Source organism: Bufo bufo, chromosome 1, assembly GCF_905171765.1.
Source record: "Bufo bufo chromosome 1, aBufBuf1.1, whole genome shotgun sequence".
Classification (NCBI taxonomy): Eukaryota; Metazoa; Chordata; class Amphibia; order Anura; family Bufonidae; genus Bufo; species Bufo bufo.
Genome location: NC_053389.1, coordinates 82501512 through 82520416, shown reverse-complemented (window position 1 = coordinate 82520416; position 18905 = coordinate 82501512). Strand labels below are relative to the sequence as shown.

At 44.3% G+C, this 18905-nt stretch overlaps 1 protein-coding gene across 1 annotated transcript in view; it reads right to left on the bottom strand.

The window, feature by feature from the left end:
- The window catches only part of ZBTB16 (zinc finger and BTB domain containing 16), a 121575-nt gene that overhangs the window by 56950 nt on the left and 45720 nt on the right, over positions 1–18905 (bottom strand). The window contains exon 3 of the mRNA XM_040426796.1: positions 5131–5228. Coding sequence (XP_040282730.1) covers positions 5131–5228 — 98 coding nt within the window. The remainder of the gene's footprint in view (positions 1–5130; positions 5229–18905) is intronic.

The window sequence follows — 18905 nt, the reverse complement described above, 5'->3', positions numbered from 1 at the left end:
TCAGAGAGTCACTTAAGCCGATTTAACGGATTGTGAACATAATAAAACTTTCCAGGCAGGAGCTCCGGGTGTAATGTCCGGCATGCATACAGTTAGTACATCCGAGACAGTTTGTGTCTTCTGACATCGAGTCATATGGACGCTTTAAATCACTGCCCTGATTGTGCACTCTCCACTCCACCCCTGGTTACATTAGAGCAGGGAGGAAAATAGAAAGAGCATGTATCTGTAATCTCGCATGATGATACACTTGGCTCCCAGCACTGTACATACTGTACCAAAGCTCTGGCAGACTCCCAGGGCAGGCACCAAGCCAGCTGCACAATAACAAACCCAAACCACCAACGTAAAAACAAAAACACACAGAAAAATTAAGAGAAAAAAAATGATGAGGAAGAGAGAGACAGAGCTCAAGAGAGTATGTGAGACACACATAAAAAGAGACACACAGAAAGAGGGTAAAAAGTGAGAGAAACAATACAAAGACCCCCCCCCCCCCCCACCCAAAAGAGAAAGACAGAAAGGTAAATACATTCAGCATAAATTTTCTTTAATAAACCTTTTTTGTGATCAGTTGTCAGGTGGAGAAATGTTTTTATTGTATTTTATTCTGCAGAGTGGTTATTGTCCCTGGCTCAAACTCCACCAAGGACTACATCTACATGGGGTTTGCAAGCGTTTCCTCCAGGTACTTGGGTTCTTCCCAGACACCAAAAACAAGCTGGAATTATTAGTGTGCCCCAATGGGGACAGGGCGTGATGTGCGTGATCACAGTCTCCGCTGTGGAGTATGTTGGTGCTATAGAAATTAATATTAATAAATAAAATAAAAAAAATAAAAAATAAGTCTCCGCAGCCAGTTTAAGGCTACTTTCACACTTGCGTTCAGAGAGGATCCGTCTGGGGTCTGCACAGACGGATCCGCTCCTATAATGCAGACTTGGGATCCGTTCAGAACGGATCCGTCTGCATTATAGTTTAGAAAAAATTCTAAGTGTGAAAGTTGTTCAGACGGATCCGTCCAGACTTTACATTGAAAGTTAATGGGGGACGGATCCGTTTGAAAATTTAGCCATATTGTGTCAACTTCAAACGGATCCGTCCCCATTGATTTGCATTGTAAGTCTGGACGGATCCATTTGCCTCCGCACGGCCAGGCGGACACCCGAACGCTGCAAGCAGCGTTCAGGTGTCCGCCTGCTGAGCGGAGCGGAGGCTGAACGCGCCAGACTGATGCATTCTGAGCGGATCCGCATCCACTCAGAATGCATTGGGGCAGTACGGATGCGTTCGGAGACGCTTGTGAGACCCTTCAAACGGAGCACACAAGCGGAACCCCGAACGCTAGTGTGAAAGTAGCCTAATACAGTACACGGATGTGTCTGGAACCTTCAACATGCTAACCACACAGAAAGCAGGAGGACTTGACCTGGTTCGGACACTCCTAGAGCTGAGAAGTTCCTCTACATTTACTAAGGGAATCAAGTGCTGGATTTACTATTCTAATGGAGGATTGGATATCCATCATCAAGCTCACTTAATGACCTCTAGTCTAGACAAGAATCAATAGAAACCAATCCTGGTATGTTCTTTTTGGAAGTTATGCACCTGCTGAAGAATATAAGTGAGTAAACAATTCACCTTGTAATGTTGTACATGCCACAGCCAGCGATATTACGAGAGCGGATTTCACCATTAGACCATGCAACGGCTTAGGTGGCTCTAAAAGCTGCCCACACACCTTCAACAGCTGTTGGCCAAACGCCTGTTTAGCCGATGGGCATTTCTCCTGTGCCCCCATACACATGCTCTCAACACCCCTGGTGGGTTTATCTCCTGAGATCAAAGAATTCAACATTCCAGATCCTTCTTCCCCAACATAATTTCTCTGGGAGAGTCGTCAGCACACCACCCACAGACATATGGTCAGGAGGTCCAGCTGGAATTGGAGGCTTTGGCTGATTTTGTTCTTATGTATGTGAACACCTTAACTTAAAGGGGTACTTCCATCTCAGACAACGATGGCATACTGTCATCAATGTCAGATAGGAGCAGGTCCCAGAAGTGAGACCCACATGTATGTCCAGAAGGGACCCCTCCAAAGTAAAAGGGAGGGCAGCTGCGCACATGTGGCCACCCTCCGTTCACTATAGGAGTTCCGAAAATAGAGAAACTGTTTCCAGCAGTCCCACAGCAGTGAAGGGAGAGGGGGCTGCACATGCGTGGTGTGCTCTCCAGTCACCGCTTGGGACTTCTGAAAACGCTCCCGCTTGGCCATTTTCAGAATCTCTTATAGCAGTGAATGGAAAGCACACTGCATATGTGCACTTCGGAGATAGGGACCAGCAAATAGCGGACATTGATGGCATATTGTAGCCATACTGTATGTCATCAATGCCTGAGATGGGACAACCCCCTTTAAAAAAGGTATACGGACATCACAGCAGGTCTCTCGGCTCCGACCCATTCATGTATTACATGGACTACCACTTATCTGGTGGCCACCAACTGTGATGTTTGGGCAGATAACTGTGGTTCCTCACGAGAATCTTTTTATTCAAATGACATTACACTGTACCTGTTAGGTTACTATTCACTGTATTCCTGTAGGGTTTTGAAGCCAGCACAAGACCTGAGCTCCATGACCACTCATAGGTTAGCTGTGCCCTACTTATCTTACTCATCGTGGCGATTTCTAATCCTTAGACGAAAGCCTTTTTCGTTTTACAGTTATGCAATAAATAGGCGGGTTCCAGTTTTTGGCAAGATCGACAAGGGGCGTGATATTTGTGAGGATGAAGGGAACCAGAGAGGAACCTTAGGATACGCATCAACTGTTTGAATATAATAGAAATGGCATCAGATCTATAAATTGCATTAGGAGAAGAAATACCGCATTTAACTTGGTGACAAAATACGATATGATCAACAGGAAGCGGAACCCGCACATGATCAGTATTATTGGACTCGTGAAGATCTCCGCAATTAGTTGTTGTGAAAATTGGCTGCTTGCATGCACATTTTCAGCTCGGACACAGTGTAATTTACCATATCATTTGAGGCATAGCTTCCTGTGTTGGACAGGCCAGCGCTGCCCGGCTGACAGATGTGAACCGCAGATTTAAAGGAACCGCAAAATCTGTTGTGCGCAATTTATAGAAAGAAGGCGATTATAAACTGCTGCTAATATGGTCTACAGATATGTATTTAAATGCTTCCGGAAGTTCTTAGACATGTGGTTGATGGAAGTAAAATTAGTGATAATGGGGGCAGACATTTTTCTGGATTTTTGAAAACTTCACTGATTAACACTAAAGTTGAGCCAGCCAAAGACATGAAATATCTCAGAACAAAGGGATTGGGAAAGTCAACATGTCCTGCCTTCCCCGACATCTGTTGGGGACAGTTGAGAGGTTCTCATAGACATAATATAGTCCCTCAGTCCCATCAATTTCTCTTTTGTGTATGGGCTCCATCAAGCTGAAGTAGCTGCTTACAGGGACAATGCTTTCCATCCAACTCGATAGTATATGGCGGTATGAAAGGCCAAAATCACTTAAAAGCATACTACTGGCCAAGAATCAGGCCAGCAATCGGGAAGTAAATGCTCCTGATAACAGGACCATGTGAAGGCACCACCAATCACCCTACAAACGAGTGAAATGCTCGATTGTCACACAATCACATTGTTCAAGCAGCACCTAAAACAATTTGTCAGCAACGCCTGCAGCCTGATGACAATATGCAAACTGATTGGGGGGGGAGCAAACAATCGTAATAATGACTATTTCAAAAGACCCTTTAAATGAGTGCTGATGGACTTTTAGATAGTTGACAGGTGCTTGTTTATTGCCTTGCATCGGGCCATGCAAGAGGACTCTTCAAAGTACTTCCGCCACTTTTGTGGCATAAAATAGGTTAAAAAAAAAAATTTGCATGCAATTTATGAAGAAAAATTAGCGACTTTTGCCAACTCATCACTTTTCCAGAGTATTGAGAAAAGGGGGAGGGCCATCGGGTCCAGCTTATTTATCATTTTCCTTGCCGGTTTGTGGCGTGGAAATGACTTAAGGGAATCTGTCACCACAATTTTGTGTATAGAGCTGAGTACATGGGTCGCTAGATGGCCACTAGCACATCCGCAATATCCATTCCCCATAGCTCTGTGTGCTTTTATGGTGTAAAAAAAACATTTGATACATATGCAAATTAACCTGAGATGAGTCCTGTACGTGAGATGAGTCAGGGACAGGACTCATCTCAGGTTCATTTGCATATGTATCAAATCGGTTTTTTTACACAATAAAAGCACACAGAGCTATGGGGACTAGGTATTGCGGATGTGCTAGCAGCCATCTAGCAACCCATGTCTTCAGCTCTATACACAAAATCCCGGTGACAGGTTCCCTTTAAATCTATGCCAACAAGGGAGCTGGCTTAGAGTTCAAGGGGTTGTCTCACTTCAGCAAATAGCATTTACCATGTAGAGAAAGGTACGGTAATACAAGGCCCTTACTAATGTATTGTGATTGTCCATATTGCTTTGCTGGCTGGATTAAGGTTTCCATCACATACACTGCTCATTTCCATGGTTAGGACCATCCTGCAATCCATCAGCGGTGGCCGTGCTTGCACACTATAGGAAAAAGCGCCAACCTCTCTGGTCGTCGGCACTGACCACTAGGGATGAGCGAATAGACTTCGGATGAAACATGCAATGTATAATGTGATGGAAAAATGAATCCAGCCAGTAAAGGAAGCAATATGGACAATCACCATACATTAGTAAGTGCCTTGTATTAACTTTCTCTACATGATAGATGCCATTTGCTGAAGTGAGACAACCCCTTAAAGATTGTTGCATTGCCTGCTGGACAAAGCGTCAAACTTATGTAGAGGCCTGCGCTTCTAAGTAACTTTGGCGCTTTCTCTGGCAGCACAGAGAGGCTGAGGACCAGTGTGAAAAATGCCGGTCTTAATAAATGAGCCCGTTCCTGTATGGACTCTCCCCAGCCGTCCCTTTAGATTTTTTCAGGGTAGCACATATTCTAGCAACTCCATCTACTCACCCGGCAGAGTGTAACATACGGACTACAGCTAATACAGTAGGATGGACATAGGAGGTCTCACCTGAATGAGCCAGCAAATGCATTCGAAGTCGCAAACTGTCCAGAAACCTCTTTCCACAGAGCTCACAGCCGTACGTCTTCATACCACTGTGCAGCTTCCTAGAAGGCAAATAAAGAGAACCCAAAAACGTCAAAATGTGATTTCTTTGCAATTAAAATCTACCAAATACAAGCAATTCCCATACAGTATCTAGACGGCAGAACAGAACTAAAGACACGTTCTTAGGACTCCCAGATATTCGCCCATGCTGCGAGGCTTCACATCCAGTCTCTGGAGGGATGAGGACCTGTAATCCATCCTGACATGCATCACCCCCAGGAATAACACTTCTGGAGCATCTTTTCTAGAACTCTGCTGTTCCTTTGTCAGTCCCACTGGACGTTAAGGAATAAATGCAACTGGAAGCGCTGATTAAAAAGGGACACCCCCCCCAGGATATAAAGTGCCGGAGGGGATATAACTAATGGGGTCCCACAATGGAGTGGCAGACGTGCCCGGGGCTCCATTCAACCCTATGGGACTTCCAGAGACAGCAGAGTACAAGCGCTCAGCCATCTCCGGCTGTCCCACAGAGCCGAATGGAACATCAAAGCATGTGTGACCACCGCTCCAGAGGCCCTAGTGGTCAGAGGACAAGTCGTTGGAACGGGACAACCCCTTTAAATACATTCTTACACTTTGTACATGCTAAGATCACATGTCAGATAACAAAAACGAAACCATGAAGACACGACTACAAAGAATGCGAGATGATGCCCTAAGCAGAAAGAATGAAGACAGACAACACACCCTTGCCGAGGCCGCTCAAAACTTTCATTTATTGCTACGCAGGCAGCCATCATAATTAAAAGAGCATCCACATGACCTTGGAGAGAAGGCGATACACTCCGAACAACACATAATGTAATAATTCTAGGTTAATATTACCAGCACCAGGAAAAGTGTAAAAGCTCTAAAAACAACAGGTCAAATCGCTGGCAGCAGCAGTAATGTGTGTGTGACAAAACACTGTGTACTCTGCTGCAGGAGAAAGTCTTGGCAGCGATCGGCACAAATTCCTGCGTCTCTGCCAGACATCGCTGAAACTTCCGAAGTTTAAAAAAAGGAAGAAGGGAAAACTAAAAACATCTCCAGCAGATCCATGTCCATCCAGACTGGTGGCAAACAGAACGGCCCATAGATCCCTAGAATCTTACTTCTGGCTACAGAGGGAAAAAAAGGTAATGGTTGGAGATCATTCCAAGGGCCCACCCTACGCCCCATGTATCCCAGCCACCTTACTCCCCATGAATCCAGCCCACCCTACATCCCGTGAACTTGGCCCACCATCCAAACATGAACCCAGGCCCACCCTACAAGCCCGTCAACCCAGCCCACCCTACAAGCCCGTCAACCCAGCTCACCCTACAAGCCCGTCAACCCAGCCCACCCTACAAGCCCGTCAACTCAGCCCACCCTACGCTCTGAAACTGAACACCCTGGCATATAACCATCTGAAAAGGTCCCCAAAACTCTTAGTTAAGCTTTGGGCACTGTAGACTTATCACAGCTGCCAGATAATATTGTAAATAGGAATTATTTATTTTTTTAATTCTGTTCAGCAAATGCAACTGAAAGCTGCCGTTTTTCACCATAAAGACGACCTGCCACCACTCCTGACATTTCTTAGTAACTGCTTGCATTCCACATGAAATAATTCTGGACCATCTCTTCTTAGAACTCTGCATTGTGCTGTTCCCCTGTTATTACCCCCAGAAAGGTACTAAACAAAATGTGCCAACTTGTTATTATTCCCCCTTGTCAAAGGGGTATGTCCCTAGACAGTCTTAGGGCATAACCACACGGCATGGTCATGTCACGGTTGCAATTCGGCTATGGGGTCTGCCTTGTTAATAACAGTGCTGTACTGGGTGTGCTGCACAGCCATTAACAAGACAGACCAACTAAAGTGTGCCATTCCCCCTCGTTTAATTAGGGCCCGCACTGCAGTGAACATGGTTGTACCCTTATATTGTGAGCACTGACGAGTGCAGGGACACCCCACCCAACTGGTATCATCCAACTGTCAATTTAGACATACATTTCTGGTAAGGGTACTTTCACACTTGCGGCGGAGGATCTGGCAATCCAGACGCAAACAGATGGCATTTGTCAGACTGATCTGGATCCGTCTGAAATGCATTGAAATACTGGATTAGTCTCTCTGGTGTCATCCAGAAAAACGGATCTGGCATTTATTTTTTTCACAGATTTAAAGGTCTGCACATGTGCGGACCAGAAGAACGGATCCGTCAATGTGTCACTGATACATTCAAATAGAAAATAATGCCGGATCCGGCATTCCGGCAAGTGTTCAGGATTTTTGGCCGGAGAGAAAACTGCAGCATGTTCCGGTATTTTCTCCGGCCAAAAAACATGAGGGACTGAACTGATGCATCCTGAACGGATCGCTCTCCATTCAGAATGCATGGGGATAAAACTGATCAGTTCTTTTCTGGTATTGAGCCCCCAGGACTGAACTGAATACCGGAAAAGAAAACCGCTAGTGTGAAAGTACCCCAAGAATAACAGAGGAACAGTCATATAAAAAGATGTTCTTGGATTGTGTTGGGGAATACAACTAAATTACTAAAACCCTAAATATACGGTATATGACATGCTTTCACTGCTCTTTATATAAAAAAAATTAAAATAAAAAAAACACAGCCATGTGTCTATCTCCATAGACTTTACTGGTTCTGAGAATGGTGTGTGAGATCTGCTCTGGATCGGCTCGCACAGCACAGCCGGCATTGGCCAAGCAGATTCTTCACCTCTATTCTTCTGGCGGGTAAACAGAGCAGACACAACAGGTTTCACAAAAGGACAAAGAAGTTTATCAGCACAATAAATGGAAACAAATAACAGGATAACGGGATCTACTTGTCTCAATTAACTGATAAACCTTGCAGATTACACTGACAGATCTGACTGATCCATCTGGAGTGGCAGCAGAGCCATGAATAATAATCATAGATTAGGATCTAGAACGCCCCACTAGGGAAGAATCAGAAAGCACTAATGATTTAGGGAAATAGCTACAATTTGGAAAGCGTTCCTGCAATGAGAATCAAAACTGCCATAGCGGATATATATGTAGCAGAGATGAACTTGTCGTCTAAAGCTTTTAAACATGAAAATTCACCCTCTTAAAGATAACCGAGTAGGGTTACTTGCATTCCTTTGGAAAGCCACATATCTTGACAAAGAACATCTGGACATCAAGGGAAAACTGGGTTCTCCCGACTCCGCTACATACGTTATATGACGGATTATACTTGTGTATATATAAACCGCAGTCATGATCAACCAATTACATTTACATGACCGTTTGCAAAACAGATTTAGTGGTCACTATATAAGCCTCCTCTGCACACGGCAGAGTCCATCTTTCAATCCGTAAATGAAGGATCCACCAAATTCTTCTACCCCGTGCATTAGCATTTTTCTCAATCCCGTCAATAGAAAGGCAGATTCTAGGACAAGAATAGGACATGTTCTATAATGAGGGGACCAGCTACAGGGATCCAGAATAAATACGGATGTGTTCGTGGATCCAAGGAAATAAAAGGGTCGTGTGCGTGAGACCTTAAAGAGGACCTTTCACCGATTCTTACCCTATGAACTAACTATACAGATATGTGGAGCGGCGCCCGGGGATCTCACTGCACTTACTATTATCCCCGGGCGCCGCACCGTTCTCCTGCTATGCCCTCCGGTATCTCCGCTCACTAAGTTATAGTAGGCGGAGATACCAGTCCCTAAGTTATGGTAGGCGGAGTCTGCCCTAGCGCTGGCCAATCGCAGCGCAGAGCTCACAGCCTGGGAGGTTATTTTCTCCCAGGCTGTGAGCTCTGCAATGCGATTGGCCAGCGCTAGGGCAGACTCCGCCTACCATAACTTAGGGAACGGAGATACCGGAGGACATAGCAGGAGAACGGAGCGGCGCCCGGGGATAATAGTAAGTGCAGAGAGATCCCCGGGCGCCGCTCCACATGTATGTATACTTAGTTCATAGGGTAAGAATCGGTGAAAGGTCCTCTTTAAAGTCTACTCAAGTTTAAAAAAAAAAAAAAGTTTGCATAATGGATGTGCTTCATTGTAGAATCATAACTGAGAAGAAGCCGGTCTTTTTTGGGTTTCCCTAATTTCTTCTTCAGCCATATTATTCCCTGTTTAACTTGCACAGCTAGATGTATTTCTCTCACAAGCTGGGGGTGTCTTCCTTCTGTGGAATCTGCCAGTATTGTATGCAGTGACTTCACTTCCCTTATTTCCCCACTATGTTTGTTTTCTTCTAGGGAACATATTCTTCATCCGCATCCAATCAGAATTTTTTGCAGGTCGGATGCAGACCCATTCACTTCAATGGGGCCGCAAAAGATGCAGACAGTACACCGTGTGCTGTCAGCATCCGTTTGTCTGTTCTGTGCCCTTCACAAAAATACAGAACATGTCCAATTCATGTCCGCATTATTGACAAGGATAGGACTGTTCTAGTACGGGCCTGGGCATTCCATATAATGTGGAATGCACACAGTCAGTATCCGCATTTTGCAGATCTGCAATTTGCAGACCACAAAACACGCTACGGTCGGGTGCATGAGCCCATGCAGACATCCAGGCGCTTCTTTGCTCTTCAGAAGCTGTGTAGGAGCATTTCCTGTGAGCTGGCTTCTGTGTGTCTATTACTACGGACGGATCTTGTCACCCATTTAACACCATATAGAGTAGATTAATGTCTGAATCTCTTTAGCAGTGGGAGCCAACTGCAGCCACCACTAGCTTACTGCAGATATTTGTACACAGACGTCAATAATAAAGCAGTATGCAGTTCGCTCTTCAGCTCCCTCTAGAGGTGACTGCAGGCAGACAGCTGCATCATATAACCCTCACCTATACAGTGGATTTGGAGCTTTCAATCAGAAAAATCTGAGGATTCTAGAAACAAATTGTGAACATATTTACCATAGATTAAAAATAATACAAAATGACATTTTGAGGAATGGAACATATGGAATTGTTCTTCCATACATGCTAATAGAGGGGCAGCAGTAATGGAAGAAACCGTATCTTCCAGTTTAATAGGTCACAAGAGTGACCAGTGCATGCCAACTGGAACCTAATGCTGTCCAAGAGTCGTCATTTTGGCTGAAAAGGTTCAACTGACAGTGGATTTTATATTAAAAAAAAAAAAAGGGTAAGAAAGACATTTGGCGTCACTTAGGGTAAGAGGGGAGCGGGAGACAATAGAATAATTTGGGTTCAATTCCAACCAGCAACTACTCCCAACAGGAGATGATATCTGTTGGGAGTAGTTGGGCAGTCCTGATATCCATGGGATCAATGTGCTCACAAACACTTTTCTGGTGCACACCATGAGCCCTCAAAATACACAATTTAAAATCTGCAATTACTATATTTGTTTAACCTGATTTTGTGCAAAGTTGCTCAATTAAGACAGAACAGATAAGAGAGGTAAAGTCCAAACTCCTTTATTTCAAGGTGTGCAAACATCTTCCAGACAAGGTCAGTAAATGAATAATTTTACAGAAACCACCGTATCTCTCGCCGACCTTCGTTAACTATTGTGACCAGTCTTGAGTGTAATCTATTTTCTTGTCTTTTTTTTTTATGGCAATTGTCCATCGTTATAGTGGTGTTAGGAGCGAGTCACATCCGGATCATAAACTTACAGCCATTAAAGGGACACTTCCATCACACAAACCTAAATGCGAATTGAAATAAATGTGTAGATGATTTTTTAGATATCATTTTGCCAACTCACTCCTTGTATTCTAATTAGGCTACACTTTCACGTATGCATTTGGTTTCAGATTTTGAGATCCGGCAGAGGATCGCAAAACCTGACCAAAACGGTTCGGTTTTGATTACACATCAGGATGCTTCTGTTCAGTTAAGAAGCGATTATGTGAAACTGAAATAAAAAAACGTATCCATCACCAATGTGACGGATCCGATTTGTTCCGTTTCAATGACTCGACACAACCGCAGCGGTTTTGTGACCGGTCAAGAAATGGAATGCTGACGGAACGGAAGTCCTCCTGAACAGATCGCTTTCCATTCAGAATGCATAGGGAGAAAACAGAACTATTTCTCCATTTCTGCCAGATGTCAAAACCAGAACGCCAAAACCCATATGTGAAAGAAGCCCAACTCCCTGGATCTCATGTTCTAGCATGGCATACCTCTGGCTTAAAGCCAAGTTCACACTTCAGTTTTTAGTCAGTTATTTCCATCAGTTATTGTGAGCCAAAACCAGGTGCGGGACAAAAACAAAAAACATGAAGCCCACTATGACCAATGGAGATAACTGAAGTGTGAACTGGGCCTAACTCTCTCAATCAGACCATCACTGAGACCAGAGAGCCCCCCCCTTGTAGTGACTCAATTAGAGACTCACATGTTACTCTAATCAACGCTATGTTCTTCTGTGGGCCTCATTATGTCAGGCTATCCAGAGAACATGGAGGATAGGAGGATCTAGCAAGTCTATGCATGAGACGTCTCACATTCATCTCGGTTCCTAAATAGGGGACCCCCACAGAAACCCAGAATTTAAACTAATGGGCTATTTGAAAACTGGTTTTGGAACCTGGACTCCTCTTTTAACCAAAGGTGACCCTACAACTTCTGAAGGATAAGGTGGGCCTGCTCTAGTAACCCTACATTGTGATGGTCTGTCTTCAAATCAAGGGAATGGAGGGGGTTATAGCGCCTCTTAAAATTTTCTAAATAAGCCGCCTCGTTTGAAAAGAAATAGCGTTTTTGACGAATCCGACATTAAATAAGCTGCATGTATTCTACCATTTGACTAAGTCACACTGAACCTGCTCGGCCGTGCTCCGATGGATATCTCAATGCGTTATCGAGGGGTTCAGGACACATTCCCTTGCTGCCAAGATTAGTCGGATTGCGCACTTGAACATGACAGATGCAGAGGCAGATACGGCAGCAGCAGACATGAGGTCGGGAGGTAACGTACCAATCAATACCTAGTTACAGGCTTCAGTCTGTAAGCAGGAGCAGATGAAACATGGCAGGCAGCGATGCTCTATGCGACTCCTGCGGTACGGACGGATATTTGGAACCGAAAATTTTGCAGAAGACAGAACAAGTTTTTTTGCAACCCTAGAAGTCACGCGATTAGGGAGTGAACAGTATCAAAGAGCGGCACGATATTATGGCTCCAGATGTGGCTTTATTACGCCATCAATATACAGATGTAGCAGAGTCGAGTGTGACATTTGGCGCAATATATCATGAGGCGTCCACAGGACTGCCAGTAATCGTCCAAGTAGGTTTATATCTAGATGACGGTAGATACAGTTACATCAGATTTAGTATAACAAAAAAAATAAACTGAAAAAATAAAAGGAAAAAACAAAAACCAAAAAAAAAAACAAATCCTAGGAAAGGCTATGGCAATTTAGTTTTACTTTTTCATTATTGCCAATTTGTTTTTTTACGTAAATTTGACTTAAAACGCGTGCAGATCAGAAACGAATCTCCATTCCCGGCTCCAAGGGACGACTTTCTTCAAAGCGCAAGGTATGGATTTTAATTCCCCTACATGCAGTAGTGTAAGCGACACTTTTCCCCCCTCCACGACACACAGCCAGAACAATGCCGAGGACGTCTGACAGAAACCTATTTAAGGTCATTTATTGCCTTAATAAGCACCTTTGTCCAACAGGCAGTTTTTGACAACAGTGATAAATTCCAAATTTATGTCAAACCTAGCATATGTTTAGCAGCTCATTTCTAAGCAGAAGCAGCAGGCTCCCCTATAAATCACAGCTCGGATTGAAATGAAAGCAGATTATAGGGCTGGGGCTATTGAGAGAAATATAAATCAGGACGGTTTAACTCTTAACACGGCACAAATTAACTGGATTGGCGGGGAAAGCTCGTTGGCAGCCGAAAGGCTAATTGTAAACCTTCATACTGGTAAGGATACCACAAGTATAGCTAAATAATGAATCTGCATTTATAAAATAAAAAAGAAATCCCTCTAAAAAAATTTTTTTAAATCACCCTGTTAAAGGGAACCTGTCACCTGGATTTTGGGTACAGAGCTGAGGACATGGGTTGAATGGACGCTAGCACATCTGCAATATCCAGTCCCCATAGCTCTGTGTGCTTTTATGGTGTAAAAAAAAACGATTTTATAGGAGTGTAAATGAACCTTAGAGGAGTCCTGTCTCCTCCATGCTTGAGAGATGAGTCCAGCGTTCTGACTCTGAGTCCAGCCACACCCACTGTGAAGGAGCCCAGCACCGCCCCGCATCCTCCCAATCTCCTCCTTGCTCCCCGAGGTCACAAAGCTAGTGTGCCGTAATCTCACGATGCGCGAGCTAGCGCCTGTGCAGTGTCGGCATAGAATTCCTTCCCTGTGCTGGCATCAGCCTCAGGGAACGAACTGCGCATGCGCTATGCGCGAGATTACAGCGCTCTAGCTTTGTGACGTCGGGGAGCAAGGAGAACATTCGGAGGATGCGGGGCGGTGCTGGGCTCCTTCACGCTGGACTCATCTCAGGTTAATTTGCATATGTATCAAATCGTTTTTTTTTTTACACAAAAGCACACAGAGCTATGGGGACTGGATATTGCAGATGTGCTAGCGGCCATCTAGCAGTCCAGGTCCTCAGCTCTATACACAAAATCCCGGTGACTAGTTCCCTTTAAGTTGTAAATTCTGTCCAAATTGCAGACATGTTCCAGAGCAGGAGGATGGATAGTTGTGAGGGAGAAGAAAGATTGAGTACATGCTGAATTTATGGATCTAGATCTCTGCTTATTCTGGGCTTAGGAGTCCAGGGGGCGGTCTACTTCAGTGACTGAAAGCAATCTCTGAATAAGGCCTCTTTCACACTACAGTATGTCCATTTCAGTGTTTTGCGTTCCGTTTTTAACGGATCCGTTGTTCCGTTTTTTTGGTTCTGTTGTGTTTCCGTCCGTCGTTCCGTTTTTCCGTATGGCATATACAGTATACAGTAATTACATAGAGAAAATTTGGCTGGGCATAACATTTTCAATAGATGGGTCAGAAAAAAACGGAACGGAAACGGAAGACATACGGATGCATTACCGTATGTGTTCCTTTTTTTTGCGGACCCATTGACTTTAATGGAGCCACGGAACGTGATTTGCGGCCAAATATAGGACATGTTCTATCTTTCAACAGAACGGAAAAACGCAAATACGGAAACGGAATGCATACGGAACACATTCCGTTTTATTTGCGGAACCATTGAAATGAATGGGTCCGTATACGGACCGCAAAAAACGGACCGCAAAACGGAAAAAAAAAACGGTAGTGTGAAAGAGGCCTAACAATAAGTTTACAGCTAGCAGCCAGTGAGTAGGACCGCCCACTGGACTCCTAAGCTCAGAAAGAGCAGAGATGTAGATCCAGGTTTTGCTGAAACTATTCCCATAAAACTATAGATCAATCCACTCCGCTCCTCCTGCTGTATAAACATACTGCCTGCATTTTAACATGGCAGGTCCCCTATAAAAGAATATAAAATTCTTCAAAATGTCCCCATTTGATCTTTTTTTTTTTACAAAAAGTTCCCAAACTCAATTTCTGGTAAGCTTTACAGTACTCCCGTTTTTGTACAATAACTCCTTTATTGGATTTCATAGTTCTTAGCATTTTTTTAAATGGCATACTGTAAACCCAAGATAACTAAATTATACCCATTTTTTAAGCCCACCCAAAATGGAATGCGCCAAAATGTGACTTAATTTTTGCCAAAATTCTGGCGAGAAGGAAATTAAACTCCCCCCTAAGCTCAACATCTTTGTTGGTCAGGTGCTACTGCGGTTATCTATCAAAGGTCAAACTTAACGAGGAAAGTAGCCTTGATAACTGAAGGGTTATCCTCAACGGATTGTGAACCTTATTGCTGGACGGCTGGCCTGGTGTACTGGTCTATGGCGTTTTATATTTTCCTGGTAGGACATGCGGTCTTCTTGTTCCCCTAATAGCAGAGGGGAACCATTTGTGATTGGAACGCTTACTTCACCAAACCATTGAAACATGGTACAAAAAGTTGCGTGCCTACAGGGGAGGTGCAGTTGTATGGGTTTTCTTTTATTCTCTTTACCCCAAATCAGAAGTAATAGAAACAGGAATTTATTTCTAGTTTGAAACTTTTAGGATCCAAAAATGTCATTATTTTTTTTAAGAACTCAAAGGCTAGACTAAAGATTGAATCCAACCAGGACAATATCAGCATAGCTTCTCCACGTAGTCTTGTTCCAGTCAACAATCCAAAACATAAAAAAGCCCTTTGTTTAGGTTTGAGGAACAAAAAAAAAAAAAATCCATGTACAAAGAATAGAATTGTATTCTATGTTAAGAAATGGGAACGAGCAGTATAGTAGAATAGCACAGAGTATAATAGTAGAATAGAAGGAGTAGGACACCACTAGGGTCAATGTCCACTGTTGGAGACCACACAGAAAAGGTCCTTCAAACTCTGGTTCTCCTCTGGAGCACCTACACGTGCATCTCCCTCCGGCCACATACATTACATATAAATGTACACTAGTGGAGACCACACAGAAGAGGTCCTTCAAACTCTGGTTCTCATCTGGAGCACCTACACATGCATCTCCCTCCGGCCACATACATTACATATAATGTACACACTAGTGGAGACCACACAGAAAAGGTCCTTCAAACTCTGGTTCTCCTCCTGAGCACCTACATGTGTTAGACGCCCCCTATAGCCACATATGTTACATTAAACAATCAAACATCTCTCCGGCATCGGCTGCAGAGCTCTCACCGTGCTCCGTCTCCCTCGTGCAATTCTGGAAGGTTAGCGGTATTATGAGAGGCCAGACTATAAAAAGGCTCGGAGTGTAAGTATTTCCTTTCCTATAAAATATTCATTACCCCGTGTGTGAGCCAAGTAACTGAGACCTCAAACATTTCTAACTTTGTACTGCAGAAATAACAGGCTTTTATTGAATCCTTCTCCTTTTATTTATCCCCAGCTATAAATATAAGGTTATACGGACAGCGGTGAGCGCCTACACACATGTATAATGTATAAAACCTCGCTGCGCCGCTTTAAAAGCAGATGAGTAAAAATATCCGGATTTATTTCCCGAGAACTGCCAAAAAGATTGTGCACTTGGCCCTGTGACTTTAGCCTTGGGGTGTGAGTGAAGTCGAACATAACCCTCTGCAATCTGCAGAACAGGTGATCTGCGGAATAGGAATTCCAGCTGAACGAGGCTGGATCGTACAAAGCCGCTGCCTATAGAAGCCGATTATTATGGATTTGTTCCACTTATTTCCTATCCTTTACGGACCTGTCACCTCTCGTCATGTCTGATGGAGCAAATAATTGTATTCCCCATAATATACCATATTTTCTTAGAAATCTATGCTGTGTCTTTCCTCCGTTATTCCTCCTAGAATTTTCTGGGGGACGACGACAACTGGCTGCTTCCAATTGGGGGGGAAGGGGGGGGTGTTCCTACACATTGACACTGACGGCCATGTGCGCAGGTCTTTGACAAGGGTAAATGGTAACAACCAGTTGTCAACGTGTTCTGAAATTTGTAGTGGGAATAACAGAGGAAAGACAATGCAGAGTGATGTGGAAAGAGGCTTCAGAATTGTTGCTTTATGGAAAATACAAAGTATCTACTATAACACACATCAGGAGTGACGACATAGTAGAAAATACTAATTCCTAAAAAAAAAAAAAAAACTATCATCAATTCTGAAACACTTCCTCCAACCCTGCATCGGGCCATTCCTTGGTTATTCCTCCTGGAAATGCATGAATAAATTATGCGCTTACACAGTGTTCCTGTCCAATCGGGGGGGGGGGGGGGGGGGGGCAGACTATATAGTGACATCCCCTGTAGACAAGGTAAATGACAATACACTGCTGTTAATGTATTCATAGATTTGAAGGAGGAATAATGGAGGAAAGGCACAAAAGCTGAGTTTCAAGAAACAAAATAAAAAAAAATAAGGGGGGGGGGGGGTTATTTTAAATTAATAGGTCAAGAGAGCAGACAGGACCTCACAGGACATAAGTACAAGCGACTGTAAAGAGGGATTTATTAATATCGTCCACAAAGTTGTATCAGTTTCTGGGAAAGCTGTGTGAAAACCAATATGGCCACTGCTGTATATAATACAGGGGAACACCCTGTATAGTCACAGTTAGCCAGGCAGCTGTCCGGATGGGGGAGACCTGATCGATCATTCAGGAGTGAGCGAACACTGGATGCCAACCCAAAAAAAAAAAAAAAAAAAAAAGCAGAAATGGAGACCCTCTTGGTGGTCACCCAGCTTTCCGAGATACAGATATCCATCGTCCTACAGTGTCAGGATCAGTTTTCACAATTGAGTAAACGGCTAATTCTACCCGGTTTATGACCAAATCATTGTATTCTGAAAATGACCCAGGACCCTCTGCCGCCATCTGCAGCACATAACGGGGGCGACATGCACCCCATCCTCAGGCGGGAAGTCAACTAACAAAAATCCCTTCAGCAGGATCCACAGCACAGCGGGGTCATCCGGGCAAAGGGCACCCCCAATACAGACATCAGCGGTAAGTAAACCCGGCCTACAACAAACAGAACTAAAAGAGGGCACGCCCTGAACGAGACAGGCGAGGAGAAAGCAATCACAGGGGAAGTAGCTGGCAGCTGGATGCCCAATTCTTGCCAAGTTGGCTTAAATGTGATATAATGTACCTGTCAGACGCCAGCCAGGGCCAGCCTGATAAAAGGAGAGCGTAAAACGGATTACACAGATACGACCATGCCGCTCGTGTGCCTACTGTACCCAGTGTGTAAATGATGTATACATTTCTAATATACTATATATCTATCAACACGCTGATGTAGCAGAGCTGAGCTTACGGCATCACAATGCCAAACAATGGAATTCGAGACTGTCTGCCATCCTACTACACTACTGTAACACCAGGGTCTGTGAACAACTAATTCAGCTCTGCTACATCTGCATTCACCAAGATAGACTTTCACGGCGGTCTTTGTTTCCTCCCGCACTGGTAGAGAAATTGCCTAATTCGTGACGAGGCGCAGGCTTAGTCATAAATAAGGCGCACCTCTGGCCGCCTGGAGTAAAAACGACTCCAGCCCCTGACGCGAGCAGTTTTCACTGCTTTATGCCTGGTGTAGCGCTCGTTAGTCAGCCCCCGATGTCCAAAGGAGGTGACCACGGCGCAAAAAATGCCTGTGCGCCAAAAACACAACACATGTAGTCTTGCGACTCTTTATGCCAGAAACTGGCACAGCGCTGATGGTAAATGACCCCCAAGGATGCCAGGGACGCTCTGGATTTTCCAGTCTGCAGCCTTCTGTATTTGTCGCAAATGTCATTATCTGCATTGCAATCCGCAGCAGAATTCCACGTGAAGATCAGTAAGTAAAAACCGTGCGGATTACATTGTGAAATTGGCCTCAAATCCACACTTTACATACGAATGTGTCATTTTGCAGCAGATTTTCCTTTAGGGCTCATGCCTACCAATGTAAGGGCTCCGTGCTACAAATCGCGGTCCGCAATGCGCAGGCTCCAGCCGCGCACACTCTGTGCTGCAGATGCGGTTCCACTGACTTGTATGGGTCCGCGATCCACAACTTAACTTTTGCAGTGCGGAGACACGGATCGGAAGCCCACGGAAGAGCTTTGTAGCTTACAT